The 21,433-nt window shown below is 30.5% G+C and overlaps 1 protein-coding gene across 6 annotated transcripts in view; it reads right to left on the bottom strand.

Moving 5' to 3' along the window:
* Nucleotides 1–128: 128 nt before the first annotated feature.
* LOC122859541 (mushroom body large-type Kenyon cell-specific protein 1) overlaps nt 129–21,433 on the bottom strand; it is a 119,655-nt gene continuing 98,350 nt past the window's right edge. For 5 of the 6 annotated variants that reach the window (XM_044163190.1, XM_044163191.1, XM_044163192.1 and 2 more), the window contains 6 exons: nt 20,224–20,463; nt 19,950–20,029; nt 15,378–15,759; nt 11,721–11,958; nt 2,864–3,671; nt 129–2,776 (listed from right to left, as the gene is read on the bottom strand). In XM_044163190.1, coding sequence (XP_044019125.1) covers nt 1,411–2,776; nt 2,864–3,671; nt 11,721–11,958; nt 15,378–15,759; nt 19,950–20,029; nt 20,224–20,463 — 3,114 coding nt within the window. In that variant the 3' untranslated portion in view covers nt 129–1,410. The remainder of the gene's footprint in view (nt 2,777–2,863; nt 3,672–11,720; nt 11,959–15,377; nt 15,760–19,949; nt 20,030–20,223; nt 20,464–21,433) is intronic. The other variant, XM_044163193.1, reaches the window with a different exon arrangement.

Raw genomic sequence — 21,433 nt, 5'->3', positions numbered from 1 at the left:
ATCTTTATCAATTTGGTACTTTTCTATCCCCACATAAAACTTACGTTCATATATTAAAAATTATGAATTTTCCCATCATATAAGTCCAATGGTTTTAATGGGCAAGAATCGCAATTTTTTTTTCTAGCTAATTTTTTTTTTTTTTTTTCGATTATATTGTCAACTTATAAAAACGCAAATATTTGTTCTCTTTATTTAAATTGGATATAAAAAAGAAGGTGGCTCTATTTTGATTTTATCGGTTTCTAAGTGTTTAATAGTTTTCAAACTTTTTGCCTACTTTGTTATGATCAAAAATATATGTGTATATCATATATATATATATATATATATATATATATGCATATAATATGTTCTTATTCTTTTGTAATTAAGTTATCTCTTAAAAATTAACTAATATTAATAATAGGTAATCAGTGCTAAGAACACTAAATTGATAAAAGAAAAAAATATGTCGTGATTGACTTGTTTTTTATCTGTCCATAGAATCCGAGATTAATCGATAAACTAAATAGTTCTATTGATTTTACTGTAGTAGTATAATGGGTGTGCGATGACGGGTTGTGGTGCGCATATTTTGTCTTTGATTTTTTGATCAGCGCTTCTTCTGTTACATTCATTCTCATGTAGCATATTTTTCTATTACTCTGCACATGTTACGACATTTATGTCATCAGGAATTAACATAATACCTTTCTCGATCTTCCACGTCAGATCTACTAAAGCAGTATATTTTCTGTACTTGGTCTTGTTCGGTTTTCCGATCCAACATGTGATCTAAACTATCCGTCCAGACTTTGTTGACACTTAGTTGAATTTGTCGATTATATTATCCGAGAAAGCAGTTTGTATTATTCTATACTTTGACGTTTTATTTTCAAAGTAAGTTCGTTTTATAATTTTTTAATACACTCCAAATTTAAAGACGATTTTTTAACGAATAGTATAAAATTATATATTATTTATAACTGTCGAACATAAGGTACTATGAGGTGAAAAAAATCGATGCATAATCTCAAGTTTTTCATATCAATTGACGAATGCCCTCATATAAAAAAAAATATTATTACTTATTTTAATAATGAAGATGATAATTTATAATAGTTATACTTGTGTAATTTTTTTTGAATTTGCCAGCTGTATCACGAGTCATATGAGACCCCATACGAAACGGAACTGAGTTATAAATAGAACTTTTTTTTACGTTATTATCCAGTTATTTTCTCCATGTAATAAGAACTAATACTGAACTTGCAGAAGTTGTTTCAAGTGTTTGTTTCAACGGAAAAGGCTTCGAACAGTCATAAAATTTTGGCATAATTTATAACATCAAAAGTTTTGATTTCTTGTCATTGTTTGTTCTGTCTATTTTATTACTTGATTAATTGTTGAATTTCAACACAGGCAATACTAGTTTTCGGTATAATGTTCTAAGTTGTCTTTTATAGCAAGAGTACCACATGGATCTTGAGCAATCTGAACGATCATTGCATTACTCTCTTGACCTTGATCAATCGATTTGTTATTTGTACTAGAGTAATCTCTTTGAAGTTCAATGTCTGAACCACTAGTGCCCGGAAACTCTTTATTTCTATCTGTAGTTTGTTGTTGAGATGCTAGCTGGCTTCTAGGGCTCGAATGATCTATTATAAGTTTATTATCACAGGCACTTTTTTTTTCACTCGACAGGGTATAAATATTTTGTAATTCTGACTGAACACTTAATTGTGGTTGAATAATTGCATCATCACTGTTCTGAATATCACGTTCCTTGGTTAACTGATCTACTTGTATTTCGTGTTCATCATTATCATGACAATCAAATTGACTAACGGAGTGTAGTGTTGACGTTGATGTGAAACGATCATTTGGATGATCATCATTTCCGGTTTGATCTGTAAGAGATGGACTAAGATCAACAATTGGTACTCTTTCTGCTCGTTCTAAGAGTGATCTTGCATTAAAGTAGCTCTCATCATCACTACAGTTCTGAGTTATTTTTGACTCAGGTATTTTTCGTGAGATTTCGCAAAGCTGATCCATTGCTTTGCCACCCGCAGCTTTTAGGTGAGTTTGAGTAACTTCATCGTTCGGTAACCCTTGCTCTCTCGGTTTCCCTGTTTCAAGACTTGATCTGATCAAATTATCAAGAAAACTACCATTCACACCAGAACCTTCGTAAAGACTTTCAGTCATTTCACGGGTTGTTTTCACTATTGATCGAGGATTGGAAGGCTCTATTCCAACTTTCTCTCTGTTATCAATTGTGATTTGTTGTTGTTGTTGTTGTTGTTGTTGTTGTTGTTGTTGTTGTTGTTGTTGTTGTTGTTGTTGTTGTTGTTGTTGTTGCTGTTGCTGTTGCTGTTGCTGTTGCTGTTGCTGTTGCTGTTGCTGTTGCTGTTGCTGTTGCTGTTGCTGTTGCTGTTGCTGTTGCTGTTGAGCAATCGCTGATCTTTGCTGTTCCTGGAGGCCTCGCATTCGTTGTGTGGCAAAGTACTGCTCAGGAAGTATTGTCGAAACATTCGGTGCTCCTCCTATAAATGGTGAAGGCATGAAGGGTGTTGGCCCCCAAAAATTAAAGGGATGGCCGAATGGGAGATGTGGCACACCATCTAAAAATGGTATTTTCATACCGTTCGAACCAGGAATATTTCCAGGACTGGGATTGAAAGGCTTTTGTGTCTTCATCGTTGACTTTTTATCTTGAAGGTTCGGCCGCAGTGTTGAGCTTGACGTCGATGATTCTTTTGTTTTGTCATCGGCTTGTTTCTGGTCTCTATTATGGAAAAAAAAAAAATAACCTACGATTTTTACTACGCAATATTAATATTACTATTGTAATGTTTTAAAATATAAAATGTACCTTTTTCGGGGTCGCATGAGATGTCTCTCTTTGACCTTATACTCAAGGGTGGAATGAGGCACACCGTAATAACTTCCTGCTCGATGAACGCTCATTTCTCCTCTTTGTACTGCCCGAACAGCCTCGACTAGGCTATCACGATCATAATTACGATATTTTCCACGCTTAGGTCTCGTTCCTTTACCACTAGAGCTAGATTTTGATTTACTCTCTTGGCTGTTTTGTGGCTTTTGCTGTTGTCCCTGATTGTGTTCTGGTGGGGTGTACCTACCTCGTTTGAAGGGATTGGAATCAATAAGCATTGATGGACAGTTTTGTCGGTTTGAAGGCTGTCCTTCTTGAAACTTGGAGCTTATACTTTTTGCAATAACATCACGAAAATTCACGCTCACTGATTTCCCAGCTAATGAATTTGTTGGACTACTTGCACTGGAAAATGTGGGGCTAGCGCATTCGAGAAGACCTGGGCTTGCTGCTGTACTTGGGGGTAAGACAAATGCTCCAGAATTTGTTTCTCCATTGTTTTTATTTAAGCCCGGCGGATTTGCTGGCTTGTAGGACGGAATTTTTAATATCGCTCTGCTTTGACCACTGTCACTCGCTTCATCTTCATTACTTGGGATGAAATCATCAGTTGATATTGGTGGTTTTTGGTTTTGAGTAGCTTGTTGATGATTTTGAGATGACTGTTGGTTTTGTTGTTGCGATGAATGAAGATAAAAATTTGCACGCAATTGATCTCCATTGATATCTTCACTCATAAGTCGTCTCATTATTTCAGGAATCTTGTGCTCTTGTGACTCAAGACCTATAAGAAAGAACATTAATTTTTACTAGACACTTGAATACTATAATGATAATAGATTGTTTTTCGTTTATTTTTGCGTAGTAAAATGTAGTAAAGTATAAGTTTAGATAGTTTCTTCGATTTGGCTTTTATGGATTATTAAAAACTTACAGAATACATCATTCTTAGTCGCATAGCCAGTTTCAAAACATCAAAAAGTATACATGTATTTGATAGAATAGTTTAAGCGAATGAGAATTAGTAACATATCAAATAGATATGAATATTTTATTTCCAAGTATAATTTCGATAACTTTCTCACCCCGGGTAGGAATTGCCAAGACTCACAACACGGCCAAGCCTTGTCCCAATAATGGCATCCAATGCTTGGCAGTCAATCGTGCGCCATCCAGGGGCCAAGGCTTGGCTGACTCATGGCTCGTTATTCGCTTACCAAGGCTTGTATTCCACTGCTTGGCCGACCATTGGTTGAAGAAGAGGTGGCCAGCTCTTATCAAGCCATTTATCGGCCAAGTCTTGGTTCATTATTGGGCGGCCAAGACTGGAAACAAATGATTAAGCCAAGGCTTGGCTCATTAAGGGCTGGCCAGCCATCGATCAACCATTCATCGGCCAAGTCTTGGTTAATTATTGGGCGGCCAAGACTCGAAACAGATGATTAAGCCAAGGCTTGGCTCATTAAGGGCTGGCCAGCCATTGATCAACCATTCATCGCAACGCGCGCCAAGTGATCTCGTTAATATAAATAATAATAACTCCAATAATATTATGATTAACATCAATATCAATATAATATTTATACTAGTAATAATGTCGATGGTATCAATTATATCGTCGCATTAAAAGATGAAAATTATTAACTTTTTGGAAGTCTTGGCCGAGTATCGGCAGCCAATGCTTGGCCCAGTATTGGTAGCCAAGCTTAAATTAATGTCAATCCCCAAGCCTGGTGCAAGCACTGACCAAGACTGGCAGCCAAGACTTGGCGAAATTTTGCCAGGCTTGGCCCAATGCTTGGCCATGTTGTTTTCTCCTTCACGGGACATGATATGGGTTTATAAATTCTTTACAATTAATGATTGATGATCAATTTATATTTATTAACCTAACAGAAAACAAATAGTTCAGAATATTGCATAGACAACTCAAAAATGAGTTAAATTCAACGGTCACATTCAACGTTGAAATACGATCACGTATCCTAATTCAGTTAAGATTTCGTTAAGAAAAGCGTCAATCTCTTTAAGAAAATGTATGTTGTTTGTTGCTGGAATCAACGTATTCAGTTTGCAGGTCGATGAAGATTAGATTATTAAATAATGTACGATCCTGATTAAACGTGTTTTCAAAGGAGCGCATAGTTAAATGGTTCAGCTATGGTAAAAAAATTTAAAAATTCATTTCTTTACATAAATAGTTGTTTCAAAACGAAAAATATTTTTCCGCGCCAAAAACTGGTGTAATGTATTAGTAGTCTTTGAATAATTTCTGTGGTTGTTTATTCTTGTCCAGCGTCAGAACCAACATCAGTTTTCGGATATGATGTTTTTTTTTTTTGTAATGATTTATAGTAGTTAGTGTTCAAAAACTTGTTAAGCTTAGAGTAAAAACCTTTTGTAGCCAAGTTGTTACCCAGGAGAAAATTTTTAAATACTCGTCATGCTGAATCGCTGACGCGAGTATTTCACAGTCTTTTGTTTAGGACTCTACTTTTAGTTTCAACACTTAGAATTTTTTTGGCTTCAACGAGGACTTGGATTATTTTCGACTTTAAGAACTGAGAATAATTTTCAATTTGTCTGCAAACCTCAGTGTTTTCTAGCTGTGACTACTGAAATCGATTGAATAATATAACGAAGTTTAATAAATAAATTCATTATTCAAATACTATTTACGGATCTAATATGTTTTTGCTAAAATGTCTTTATAGTCCAGAGCAATCTCGCAACATTATAGAACAAAATATTATGGATTATGATATAAAGCGAGAAAATATTATGAGATGACAGATCCTAACTTATATTATCAAAAATTTGTCCGTCATCTTGGTAACAACTGAACGATTTTTTTACACCGTTTCACATTTTCTTTCTCTCTATTTTTGTTTACAGTATGCAGTATTTCATATCGCAGTAAGACATTTTTCTGGATTAGATCTACATATACCACGCGCAGCTCTTTCAACCGCTCTAGGGTCCGTTCAGAAATGATCATTTATTGGGATCTTCAAGATGGCGGCTATTTAGCCCAGCAATTTAGATAGGCACTGTCGTCCACCAAATGTCGGCCACCTTGAAGATTCAAATATATGATAATTTCTGAACGTAGCCCTGCGAGCTGAAAGACTGCTAGTTTGTTTACACTGTATATGCTTCCAATGTCATGAAAGTCTTTTTACACTGTGAAAATTTTTGGTTAAAAATAAATGGATTCGTTCTTAATTTTAAAGTAATAATAATAATCAAAACACAAAAATTAAATTATAATTAATAACTAAAAATATAATTATTGTATTTATCTTAAGGTTGAATGTAAATAGAATTTCCCACTATACGATTTTTGATTTTTTGAGTTCATATTGAAGCCAGAATAATTATCTATCTTGTTGATTTTTTTCGGAATTTTCGTGTGTTGTTTTTTTTTAGATAATTGATGTCAAAGTTGACAACTTTAACACGTAGGCATAGGGACTGACACATATTTTCTCCTGTAGCTCAAAAACTTTCTATACGATTTTCCTTAATTTACGATCAGCTTATAGTTTATTACAATACGGATTTTTTAAGCCCTGAACGATCAATTTCGTCTGTTGATTTTAAAAGAACATTGTCAAAATCAAAATTTTCTATCATTAGCGGTCATTCTCTCTCTTTTATTCGTCGTGCTGTCTCATGTTTCGTGGCTATGGTAGTATGTGTGTGTCTATCCAGATAGACTACATACACACATACTACCAAGAACCTGTCAGTATAGTGAATATATTTTGGACAGAGAGGCATTGAAAATATTTTTGATAACCGTGTGTAGATGCGGACCCTCTTGGGCCCAAACTTTGTTCACCGATGCGATTTACATTCAACCTTAATTTTTGTGTTTTGATTATTTTTTTTTTTATATCAATGTTCTTTTTTTTCAACTTAAAACTAAAATTAATATTAAATAATAATTAAATACAATAATTATTTAACTAATCAATCGATTTGTAATTAAATAATTGAGTTGTTATTGAAGTGAAACTTCTTTACGCAGGGTAGTAAAAAAAAAACAGTGTGTCGGCCATGTAACGCTTGGTGCAAGCGAACGGCGGCCCAATTGACAGGGCATTACAATTTAGGGCTTTTTTCCTCCACTAGCGGCGCTTGTGAAGCTTTTGTATGTAAAATCTATATAAAAAAAATTTTACAAGCGCCATCAGTGGCAAAAAATAACCCTAAATTGTAAAAAATTTGCCCTGTGAATTAGACTGCGGTCAGAGCAAGCCAACGCTCAGCGCAAGCGAACGGTCGGAGCGAGCCAACGCACGGCGAAGCGAACGCTCAGGGGCTCGATTCTCAAACTGGCACAGCGAGCAACAGCAGCTCACGAGTGAACGCGTTCACCGGCGAGTTGTCACGAAAAATGAGTTTGAGAATCGAGCCTCTGACCGAGCAAGCGTTTGCCCAAATAACTAATGAGAGTGAGTGAGTAAGTGGCCACGAGCGAGACAGGAGATGTGTGTGTGTGTGTGTGTGCGTTGCCAATAGTGTAGCTGATCAGTTATTATAAATATGATAAATACGATTGATATTATTACTAATGTTATATTGATATTATTATTATTTATGACCATATTATAAATAAAAATAACAACAATAGTTTCAATAATATCATCGATAATAATAAAATCATTGATATTAATATTATTAGTATCGATATAATATTAATAATAATAATAAGAATAATAATAGTACTGTTGATAATATTCAAATATAAATATTAGTAATTATTAGTATTTATATTCCGAATATTAATATTATTATAGATATTGTTATTAATATCAATAATATTGCTAATAATTAATAATATTATTGAAATTATTTGTTATTATTTTTTTGATTTATTATAGTTTTATTATAAATAAAGATATTGTAATTATGATTAGGAATATTGGTGCAATAATGTAACAACAACAATTATATTATTGCTTTTTAATTGAAGAGTAAAAGTATATTTATTATAATAGGTAGAATGTATGATATCATCGCTTGAGGTGTCATCAGAAAGTGTGCGTACTTCATGTGCGCATGAATGTATATGTGTGTGTGTATGTAATGTCACCAAGGCCATGGTAGAAATATACAGGTATGTCCATGCCTTGGACGAAAATAAAAATCTACTGCGCAGACCATTGGCGGCCATCTTGTTTGCATGTGTGTAAATCTGTGTGTCCGTCATATTATTATTATTGTACTATTAATTATTTATGTATGGCATGCTTAAAAGTTACATTAATCATAAATAAAAACTTTAAAAATATTATTTAATAATTCTACGTATTTATAGACGTTGCAAAACAATTAGAAATTGAACTTTTACTTTCTCTTACAAAACTAATAATTATTATTAATAAAACAAAAAAACTATTGAATTTTAAGATATTCACTCTATTCACTCTCGGCATAACCGCTTTTTAGTTTCGATTTGACGTCGAAACCTACCTCAATCTACCTCTGACGGATCACGTAGAAAATCATAAGAAAAAATCCTACATCATCTTGATTTTCTTTTGAACCATCTCCTGTAAATATTTTTATGTAATCGGCCCCTTATCGAATAAAAAAAAAATTATATCTTTGAAAATTCCCAGAAAAACCGAGTTCAAGTCTAAACCTATTCAATCTACCCCTGACCGATCGCGTAAAAAATTATAAAAAAAATCTTCCATCATCTTTATTCATTTCTCAACCACTTCCCGTAAATATTTTTACATAATCACCCCCTTATCAAATAAAACGGAAATTATATTTTTGAAAATTCCCGGAAAAACCGCGGTCTTTTTTGTCAATAAAATAATTACATTCTCGATTGTCAATAATATTGTAAATAAAACGATTCCTTTTTTTTTTTTTTTTTTTTCTAATAGACCGTATATGGATGATATATAGATAATAGATATATACTTTTATTTTCTTGTACATAAACCTATTGATTTTTTCATCATCGTATTGATAATATTATATTTTGATCAATATTTTTAATTATCAATAAAAACAATTATCATAATTTGAGGACTAATTTTTATTAAAGCGATCTGTCAAATCTTGATTTCAAAATATATAAATAAAGAAGTAAACAAATAAATTTATTGATTACCTTAACGACAAAAAAAAAAAAAAATTGTAGAAGAGTGACTGAGAAAGAAAATTTGTTTATTTATTTCATTAACAACAGACAAAGACAGAAAGACAAATGACATGAGAATGACAGAGAAAACAAAATAACCAATCAAATATTCGGAAGATCGATGACAACTGTTCAATCCCAACAAAAAAATTCTTTCCGTGTAGCTAACGGAAAGATAAAACTAAATAAATTGTGTTGTCAACTAATTTAATTTCTCAGCCAATTACCACAGTTATTTTAATTTATTTTGGCAATTTAAGCTAAAGAATAAATTGAGATTACTAATCGACTTATTTGGATATTACGGAGTTGGGATAGACGCGAAGCGTCTCACCATCGTATTGTTTTTACTATATGTTTTATGAATACCACTCATAGCTCCCATAATAGTTAAGCTAGTATTAGGCTCAAATTGAAGATCTCAACGAGCGCTAGAGCCTCTGATAAAAATGAAATTTTTCGGGTAATTATTTAGTTTACAAATGACAAAAGAAAAATGTAGCAAAATCTTCGAAGCGAAATATTAAGAAAACTAAGGAAAAATCATGGATGCGAAAATTTCACAGATTACAGTAAAATATGTAATAAAAATAATTTAAAATAGCTTATATTTTGTAGTATCAAATTCGTTTGTTTACTCAAGAAAAACTGAACTTTTTTAAAAATTAACTGAAGGATTTTTTTTAGTGTTAATGGATTCCCCGTCAAAAAATCTACAACCAGAGCTATACTCGAAATTTTCTCAACAATTAGTTTTTTCATAATTAGCGATTGTTTATAAAAAATATCGGAGTGAGTAGTTAATAAAATGAAAAGAATGACAAAGAAATCATTCAATGAATTTCTTCGGCTTAATAACTTGTAGAAAATTTTCTAACAAATTTTTTTATTATAATATGAGATTTTTTAGATAATTATTTAAACAATTAATGAAGATTCAAACAATCATTATTTGTTTTTCTATCATTTTTTTTGCCGTACGCATCCGCACTTGTGACTGTAGAGCAGAATACCCACTCATTTTTACCATTAGATTATTTTTTTTTAAGATGGTAAATAATAGCACTCAACAATTCTAGGAATCAACTTGGTTTATTTATTTTTTATTAATTCTGTTTTTTAAAGTTTAAGATTAAAGTTTGATCAATAAATTCAATATAACGAATAATTGTAATATAATAATAAATAAAAATTATAATTTCGGTGTTAACGCGTCCTCCCACCAGAGTTTTAAAAATTTTCAATTTTCAAAGAGAATGCAGCCGTTACTAAGTTAATTTTTTTTATTTATTTAACAAATGAATTATATGAATTGTATTATTGTATTTGTTGAATAAATAAGTTACCAAGGAAAAGCAGTAGCTAAGAAAAAGATGAAGCTAAGAAATGAATGCAGCTGACCATTTAATTTTTTTGGCTACATTAATTCCTTAGCTCCATTTTCTGTGAGTAATTTCTACCTTTTTTTGTTATAAAATCCTCTTTTCCGGTTAAAAAAAATTTAAATAATATATAAGAAATTAATTAGGTAAAGTTTATCCTCAAAAAATGTATATTCTACTCGATAAAAGTGCTCCACCTTAGGTGTCCCTCAGTTGCACAGCAAAAATGTAAAAACTATACCAATTATTTTTCTCCGTGGAAATATATGTTTAGATTAACTACGTTCTATATTTGATCAAAAATATAATATTTTTCTCATTTTATGTTCAACATGATCATTTTTTTTTCAAATTAAAAATACAATTACGTTACTTTTGAAAAAAAAGTTTTTGAAAAAATAACAATGAAGTTTTCTTCACTGAGGCATTCTTTTTACTACTTTTTTCCACGCGTTTTCGGTGGTAAAGTGAACTATTATCTCACTCTCCGCTCCACACTTTTTTTTCACTTTACCGTGCGTAACTTTCATTTTACCGGAAGCGTAACTTTCATTTTACCGTAAAAATCATTTTACCGGAAGTTTCGGTTAAAGTGAAAAAGACGATTAGGGGGTTAAGCAGAATTTCATCAAATACTACTTTACCCCCTAGTATCACAATATACTATTTCTTTATAACTAATAAAATGAAAAATAACTTTTCTGATCTACACGGATTTTTTGCATCTGAAAATATTTTTCCTTTTCAGCCAAATATTATTGCAGAAACCTTGATAGAAAATCGAAGTGGCTGTTCCTGAAATAGTGAGACTTTTGCGCATGCAACTTTTTCGAGACAATTATGGGAAACTTTTGAGACAAGAATGGTGTTTTTCAAGATCTCCCTTGTTCTCGTTTTCTTTCGTCTCTCGCGTACACTGAAAAAATTTTTTTTAAAAAACATTTGTTTGAGGAAAAAAAATTTTTGAAATATGAAAATATTTTTCTAGAATAATAAAATAATTTTTAAAGTAAAAAAATGTGTCCTTAAGACCATGAAATGATTATTCCAATCAAAATGATATTTAATTGAAACGAAAACATTGTATTTCAACTGAAAAATAATTTTATTCTTTTAAAAAGATAATTTTACGGCTCGAAATTTTTCTTCCTCAAACAAATATTTTTTCATAGAAAAATATGTTTTTTTCAAAGTGTATATCAGCATGAAAACCTCGTCCATATGTTCCATCTCGCAAAATGCGTTTTGAACTATCTGTTTATTCATATCTATAAATTTGCGTTACCTTCGAATGGTGATGTTATAGCAAGCATTTTCCGAATGTAGGACCCGATATTTGCACTTTCAAATCCAGGCCAATCAGTACTAGTTTCCTGCCCACGTTGCAATAAATTCCTCAAAGAATCCCCACCATCTTCTAATGCTGAAAATCTAACGAGGTCTTCAAGTGATAATAATGGTTTCAACAAAGCTTTCTCGATCTCTTTTTCTTCTTCAGCTCCAGACAATTCGTTGTCATCTGCCTATGAAAAAAAAAATCAAATTATCTTACAGAATCCACGCATGTTTATGGATTTTGAGAAACGAGGCCGATAGGCGCCCTTCACACGCCAATTTTACTGTATTCTATATATATTTTTTTTTTCAAAAATTATTATAAAAAAATTGAAATCGCTTCTGCTCATGCCCCTTGTGAGCAACAGCATTTTTGGCAAAATTTTATAAAGTTAAATGTTAGAAATTAATTTTTTTGCTTCAAAATTGTTATAAAAAAAATTTTAGACATCTAGACTCGCGGGTTTATCATGTGTAAACATCTTCGGCGTGTTTCTACGAAAAATTCCTACGAATGCGCAAAGTGGTAAAAAATGAAGTTGAAATATGAAAAAAACGGCTATTTATCGGTAATATGTCGTATAGTTATTGAAATAACGAATTATTCTCAAATTTAATAATGGCAATTAATAGAAATCGTCGGGGAGAAGAAAATGTTTTTAAAAAAATTTTGATATCTCGAATAGTTTTCGAGTTATAATATTTTTTAAAATTTCGATATATCGATTTTTTTTTATTTATTTATTTAATAATGGAAGTCGACTAAACTCATCAAGGAGAAAAAAAAATCGAATACAATTTTTTGATCGCGCGAATAGTTTTCGAATTATCGATATCTTTCTAATGTTAATGATAATTTTTTTCATAATTGATAATATAATAGAGCTAAGTAAAAAATATAGCTAAGTAAAAAAATATAGCTAAGTAAAAAATATAGTTAAGTAAAAAATATAGATGGTAAAAAATATAGCTAAGTAAAAAATATAGCCGGTAAAATTATGTAGATATTGTGTGTTTGGCTATGAACATAGCTAAGTAAAAAATATAGATGATAAAAAATATAGCTAAGTAAAAAATATAGCTGGTAAAATTATGTAGATATTGTGTGTTTGGCTATGAATATAACTAAGTAAAAAATATAGCTAAGTAAAAAAAAATAGCTAAGCAAAAAATATAGCTAAGTAAAAAAAATAGCTAAGTAAAAAATATAGCTAAGTAAAAAACCTAGCGACCAAGTAAAAAAAACTTGGATATATTTATTATTTTCGAAAAAAAAATATATATTCGTGCTTAACAATACGCGACAATCAATAATTAGCAGTTTTTTTGAAAAAAAAAAACAAAAATTTCGACTTTTTTTTTTGAGAAAAAAAAATTGTATACATTTTAAAAAAAATATCGATAATTTGATAACTATTCGAGATATAAAAATTTTTATTGGGCTTTTTTTTAGCTTGGCGAGTTTTATCGATTGCCTTTATTAATATTGAAAAAAAAAACTTAATATATCGAAATATATAAGTTATTATAACTCGAAAACTATTCGCGATATCGAATTTTTTTATGTTGACTTTTTTTTTTACTTGACGAGATTCATTGATGGCCATTATTAAATTTGAGAATTAATCGTTATTTCAATAACTACACAATATATAACCGATAAATAGCCGTTTTTTCCATATTTCAACTCCATTTTTAACCACTGCGCATTCGTAGGAATTTTTTCCGTATTTTTCCCGTAATCGTGAGAAAATTTTCTATAAAAACCGAATAAAAAAACATGTTGTCTCGGTTATGATAATATCTTCTGAAATTCTTCTGTACAATTACAATAATAATTTTCTCTTTCAAACTAACACATCAGTCATCAATGTCTATTTTCCTTTTTTTAAAACATAAAATTAGTCAATATTATAAATAAATTATTATTGTATAATAATTCAATATTATGTTTTGTATTTAGGAAATATTATTTTATATAAACAATAAAAATAGGTAGATTAATCTTGTAAATGAAAAATACTTGCATATGCATTATTTGAATGTCTAAATAAATCCTTTAGCCCACTCGGATCAGAATACCTCATAAGGATATATGATTTTTTCCCAATAATAAAAAAAAAAAAACGTGGGATTACAACGCTGGCACTCAATACCCTCAGCCATTTTGACATTCAAAATTTGGTAATAATTTTTTGTTCTCATATGTCTTCCAGAGTAATAAATAAATATGTGATGGTGTTATGTCCCACGGTAACACCATGAAACATTTCTCTATTTCAAGTCACCGAGTTAAGTAAGCCATTGCTATGACTTACCGACGGCGAACTTTTAGACTTACGTCTTGTCTATTTTGGGGCTAGCGACTATTAAACTTCTAATTCCCATGGTTGGTAAACTTGCGGCCTGAGGCCCAGGGGTGAGTTCCGGTAGAGGACTGCGGCCCACTAAAAATAGGCATGGTTTATCATGGTGGATATAATTTTATTGCAGTGTCAGCACTGCTATGTATTACAAAACGTAAACAAACGTAAATACTGAAATTATAATTAAAACATTACGAGATAAAAAAATTATTTGGCATAAAAAAAAAGTCAATTAAAATGGTAGGTGTATATTGTTGTTATCTCAATTATTTAGCCCGTGAATTGTATTTTTTTCAAAGTTAATGCTATAAGAGTACACGGAGAGAAGTTTCCAATAAAAATTGTTGTGTTAGCACAATAAAAAGGTGGTCAAATGAGAATTTGATAAAAACTGTTTTACCAGCAAATAAATTTTGTTAAACACAGCACAACGAATTTTACTATGCTGGCACAACAAAATTTGATGGCCGCATAATAATTTTTATTATGTGCTAGCACAACAATTTTTGTTGAAAACTTCTCTCCGTATATACGTAAGACTGGTTATTTTTTAGGAATTCCCAGGGAAATTTTCAATTTTCATGGATCCACTCTGATTATGGCTAAAAAAGACCACGGTCCCCTTACCCGGAACGCACCCGAAGCTGCCTGAAAAGACCCAGCAACTCCTCCTTTCCGCTTGCTGACGATCAAGGCAACTGGGTCTACCTCAATTTAACTTAGATAGACCTAGCTTTTGTCTACCACGTGAATTGTAAAGTTAGTAAATGCATCTTGTTAATTTAGCCTGATCTAGTTATTGTTTGTTTGGCTATAATTAAGACTAAGGAAAAGATGTAGCTAAGGGAAAGATGTAGCTAAGGAAAAGATGTAGCTAAGTAAAATATTTAGCTAAGTAAAATATTCAGCTAAGTAAAACTATGTAGATATTGTGTGTTTGGCTATAACTGTGACTAAGTAAAAAATATAGCTAAGTAAAATAGTGGCAAGTACTAGATAGCTGAACTAGCTCATAAGCTTTGTACTGCCATGTCAAAAGTATCTTTCGGAGAAGGTCTGTTCATTTTTATTAATGCTGAACAATATTCGAATAATAATTGTATTACCATATTTTTCAAGACTTAAAAAGTAATAAAAAAACTAATTCGTTAAGAGAAATTAAATTATTGCAACAGGAACTAGATAAATGTTAAATATAAATAAATTATCGAATTTTTTTCAAAACTGTTTCCACAACATACTTCGTTTACTAGCGGGGCTGGACTTGTTGCGTTGGCATTGTGGATCGTATGTGGTGTTGATGTGATCATATTCGATGTTGTTGTTGATGAGGTAATTGTAGTGGGTGATGCTGTTGAGCCAACTTCATGGTTTTGTGAGAGGTTGCTAGAAAGAGCATCTCTCTCACGTTCCATAGCTAGCTTGTAGACCTTGTTGCGAAGAGTGCTTCTCGGAATTCCATAAATTACGGCGGCCCGCCTTGTACCAAGCTTGCCACTTTGAATGTCTCTTAAGGCTGCTTGTAGTTCTTCTTCCGTGTATGTTCTTCTACCACTACCAACGACTGGTACTCCACTTACACCAACTGTACCGTGCAAACGTGGTTTTGGCCGGCATGATGATCTATTACAATGATAAAGTAAAATAAAAAAAATAAAACATAATTAAGTTAATCGATTTATTTTACTGAAGATGAAATTTTTTCAATACAGTTTCCTGTCAAAATAAAAAATCTGGGTGGTTAAAAAAAAAAAAGAAAAAAAAAATTAATAACGAACGCGTTCCTTGTTGGAAATTGAAAATTTTCTAAACTCCGGCGAACCGGCTGACACACTAATATTTTGATTTTATGTTTATTTTTTTTCATTCAACTACGATAAAAAATTATGAGATGATCAAATCCGATTTAAATTTGATAAATAAATAAAAAAAGTAAAATTGATATACAGAGTGTCCCATTTTAATTTATCAATGGATTATTTTCGAAAAATATAGCTTAAATTGTAAAATGTTTTAAGTAAAAATTGTAGGGTTTGGAGGGGGACGAAGAAAAAAAAAAAAAAAAATTCGAAAAATCCAAAATGGCGGAGTTTCCGGTATAAACATAGTTTTTTAAAATGGATACTGCATTTTTTTTTGCACCAAAACGTTTTCTACATCAAAACTAACACTTTTTATTTGAAAAATTTTTCGATAAAATCACTTTTTTTTCGGGCCGATTTTATCTGTTCATGGATTTTCCTGAAAAAATATGGCTTTAATTAAAAAATGATATTTAGAAAAGTTGTAGCGCAATTAAAATGGGACACTCTGTATACCGAAAATTTAGAGAAGTTGTTATTTACATTCATAATTTTGAACCAAATTTGAATTAAAAAAAAAATTAAAATTCTCTTTTTTTATTTAAGGTTGAATGTAAATTGCATCGGTGGACGAAGTTCTGGGCCGAGAGGGTGCGCATCTACACGCGGTTATAAAAAATATTTTCAGTGCCCCTCTGTCCAAAATATATTCACTATACTGACAGGTTCTTGATAGTATGTGTGTATGTAGTCTATCTGGATAGACACACACATACTACCATAGCCAAGAAACATGAGACAGCACGACGAATAAAAGAGAGAGAATGACGGCTAATGATAGAAAATTTTGATTCCGATAATTGAATATCTTTTAAAATCAACAGACAAAATTGATCGTTGAGGGCTTAAAAAATCCGTATTATCATAAACTACAAACTGATAGTAAATTAAGGAAAATCGTATAGAAACTTTTTGAGCTACAGGAGAAAATATGTGTTCAGTCCCTATACCTACGTGTTAAAGTTGTCAACTTTGACATCAATTATCTAAAAAAAACAACTCACGGAAATTTCGAAAAAAATTAGCAAGATAGATAATTATTCTAGCTTTAATATGAAATCAAAAAATCAAAAATCGTATAGTGGGAAATTCTATTTACATTCAACCTTAATTTATTGATTTTTTATTTATTAATTTATATTTTTTTTTTTTTATTCTGAGATAATTTTTTTTTCAACACATAATTATAAATAATGATCTTACTTTGAAAATTCAACCTCAAAAAAAATAATAAATAATATAACAACCATCGATAAAAATAAATTTAATCATCCTTTATATTAAGAATAAATAATAATTTTATTTTATTTTTCATTTATGATATTTAACAATATTTTACAATAAAGTATTCATACAACAAAAATCCAAAAAAAAAAATGTGTCAAAAATATTGTGTGTATATATTTATCTCAACAAAAAAACAGTAAAAAAGTATTGAATTAAATACTAATTGTGTGTATATATTGAAAGAAGGTGAGAAAGAAAGTATTTGACGTTGTAATTAAGTCTGAACTATTGAAAAAAAAAAAATTTAAACTCGACCCCACCTGATGTAAAATATATGTCTATTAAATACTGAAATTTTATTTGGGAAAAACCAGGTGGGGTCAAGTTTAAATTTTTTTTTTTCAACAGTTCAGACTTAATTACAACGTCAAAAATATATTTCTTTCTTGTCTTTCTGGTATCACATCTTAATTAATATACACACAATTAGTGACAATTTCGAATACTTGACACTTTTTTGTAAAAACTTGTTTTTTTGTTGAGATATCACATCTTTTTGTAGAGTAAACAATTTATTTATGCTGTCAAATTAGTTTAGAGGTTATGTCATGCATACAAACAAATAATAACATACTGTAGTGCAGCCAAAATATAAACACTAAAAAAAGAGAAGAGAAGTAATTGTAAAGTTTTACCATCTGAACGGAAGAAATCTGGTCGATTTGATAAAAACGCAAAGACCGTAAATATCAATTATGCTTTAAATATATATTACCGCAATGAAAAAATTTGATTTTTTTTTTTAAAAAAAGCTTGACATCGATTTATGGGATCATTACCAAACCTCAACATCCTCATTCAACTCTATCATATTTTAATTAAATTTCTAAAAGATTTGAGACGGAAGGGGACAAAATATTTGATGTATAATGAGGCACGGTAGTAGTAGTTAATCTCATCTTACACATATTCTCATCAACACATATATATTTCTTTCTCATACTTGACTCGAGGTACTACCGTGCCTCTTGATTATTCAAACAAGTACGAATGGGTCAAAAAGAAAACTAACTTACCGATCAACGAAATGATTGTAGAGCATGCGCACATATAAAAAGTGGGCGTGGCGTCTCAATATTAGTATGTTTAAAACAAATCGGTAATTTTTTATCACTCCAATAACTTTAAAACAATTTATTGTAAAAAAATTTTATTGAGCTTGAAAAATTCATCATACAATGTGCAGGAGCCAAGGCTATGATAGTAATCTGACAGAGATGTTTCAAATGCTACATATTAATCAAAACATGTTTGATTGTAGTTATTGTTATAAACAAATGCTCTTCACTAAAATACAAATAAATCAAAAATTTTCAAGTATAGCCTTGGTCCTAGAGATTTGAAAAAGGCACATTTTGAGACCAGAATCAACTTTGTGGGACTATTTTTAAAGAAGCTACACGATTTATAAAAAAAACAAGATTTTACAATTTTGTTAATTCACAGATTTCTAGCAACAAAATAAAAAAAAAAACCCTTTTATTTAAAGATTTTTTCATAAAAATCATCCTGGCAAAAAATTGCATCCACGATTTGTTCATAGTTTTCTTAATACTTGATGTTAAAAATTTCGTCTTTTTCTATTTTTAATAATAAAATTAATAAACTGATAGTTTTTTTTCCTTGTTTCATATTCTTGGTTCTAGAGTTTTCAAATACCTTTGATTTAAGCCTAAAACGAAACTTTTATCTTAATTATTTCAGAAGTTATGACATTTATTTGTTTTACGTGATAGAATTCAATACTATTGGTGAATCGAAGATTCGCCTCCGTAAAAAAACGACTGTACTTAGCTGTTCCTGTTTTTTTAAATATAAAAAAAGTAAGGTTTTAAAAAGATGTAAAATACAAATTTCATTTTATAATAATAAAATGACAGTATGTAAACTTTTTGTAATAGGAACAGTTAGCGATAAAAGTAAAGGCTTGTGGTCACTAGCATAGTTTTTCGACCAAGTTCTATGCCATAGTACTATGGAAGAAAAAGTTCACATATAACGGTTATAGGGTGGCGTTTTAATCGTTTCTTGAAATTGTTTCAGCTGTACCAACTTGCTTACGAACACATAAAAAATAAATAAAAATATAACCTTTCTTATTTGTTGACAATTTGATATTTTGACAGTCAATCATTATATATATGTACTATACATGTGTAAATATAAACAAAGGAATTTATTAACAACGCTAACCATTGTTGTTGTATTTTTTTAATGTTAGTTGTATCAAAAAAAACTAGTGTGAAGTTAGCGGTTCTATGCTGAAAATGCTGCATGCAGCATTTTTTCAACATAGTCCTCGGCGGCCATTTTCTAGTAAATTCCTAGTGAGATATAGTGGCACAAAAGCTATGGCATAGAACTTGGTCGAAAAACTATGCTAGTGGCCACAAGCCTTTTTTGAAATCGAAAGAAGAGAAATTATTAAAAATGATTCACAATCAATCTGCTACATGTCTTTGGGATGTACACATTGATAAGTTTTTTGAACAAATCTTATCAGTGGTTATAAAGACTGAATGCTAAAATGAAGTCAGGTGATTCTACTGAAAGTTTTCTCTGTAAAAACATCAACACTTGGTATAATGTTTATTTAATACTGTGAGTCTATACGTAACAATTAGATAAAATTATTAAGTTGTTAGAAACAATGAGGCAACTTACGTGAAAATGTTCTTTGTGTCCATAGTTAAAGGCGTTCTCATGGGTATTTTTGGTTGATCCAACATAGATACGTTGCTATCCTAAAATACATTTATTTATAAACTGAAGAATTATGAAAAACGTTAACAGCTGTTGATTAATGGTTGGATTGAATTACCAAAATGGTTATTTCGTTCATTGATTTTTTTTCATTGATTTTTCTATAATTTTCATTGATTTTTTCTATAATTAGCTTACTGTATGGTTTTCAGAAAATTATTATTTTATTTTATACCTGATTTATTTTTGGTTTTGCAGAAAGATCAAGAGGCTGATCTGCCAACTGACTGGTGTCTGATTGACTTCGATTATTCATATTCGAAGTTTCTCTCGGTGGAAGACACCATTGTGGCAGTAACGTTGGATAAGTACCACTCAGAGCAGCTGCAACCACAGACGCGGCCATAGGATCTACTTGCATTGACATTGGAGATTCTGCTGATCTTGAACTACTGCTACTTTCACTTTGTGGGCTCTGCGGAATGGTAATACACATAATATCTTATAATTAGATATGCATGTATGTAAAAGAAAAAATGCCCCACGATTGTCTTTATACAAGAACAGAAATTAGATAATCTCAATAAACATTTTTTTTTTTTGGCATGAGCAAATGCTTACACAAATGAAACTTACTGCGTTAATCACTATTTTAAATAAACGATGCTACATTTACTCACGGTTAACCGTGTAAAAAATATTCGTTTACCATGAACTCATCGTAAATTCTTGATGAAAGTTCACCAAATAAAACAGTAAATATTGATGTTTCTATTTGAATTTTTATGATTTTTTACATGAATTTTTGGTAATTCACAAAAATTGTTACTACTTTAGCATAATATATCTTCTAACTTATTTTCACATGAAAATATTTTCAGTTGCTGATAGTTTAAAAATAAAACTATTGTGACATACCAAAAATGTATATGCATAAAACCTATGTTTCTAAAAATGAATATTCAAGTATTCCGCTTTTTCACGTATATTGTCAATTCTACAAGTATTGTTTTTTATAACGTATTTAAAAAAATTATAATTTCTTCTGGAATAATAAAAAAAAATAGCTTGAAATCTTGAATTCAGTTGTCTTAGAGAAGTCTTGACTAGATTATCTCATTGTTCAAGTTTATCATAATCAAGGTTCAAATATTTTTCTCTAGTAGCCCCGAATGGAATTATTTAGTATTCCATTTATTTTTTTACTAAAACATAAGATAAACATGAGAAGCATGAATATATACTTTGTGTGGAATACGCCTGTTTAATGATTCGTATTTTTTTATATTCTAGTATCTGACAAGTATCCTGTAGTATTGCGGGCATTTATCGTATTTTGAAAATATATCATCGCACCAAAGATGGGTAAATATATTCGCGTAAATATCAAGCAATAAATCATTTCCATCGACAAAATCATGTTGTCGTTTTTATAAAGTTCACTA

This window comes from Aphidius gifuensis, linkage group LG6, assembly GCF_014905175.1.
Source record: "Aphidius gifuensis isolate YNYX2018 linkage group LG6, ASM1490517v1, whole genome shotgun sequence".
NCBI lineage: Eukaryota > Metazoa > Arthropoda > Insecta > Hymenoptera > Braconidae > Aphidius > Aphidius gifuensis.
Note: the sequence above shows the minus strand (reverse complement) of the source record. Positions and strands in the feature narration are given on the sequence as shown.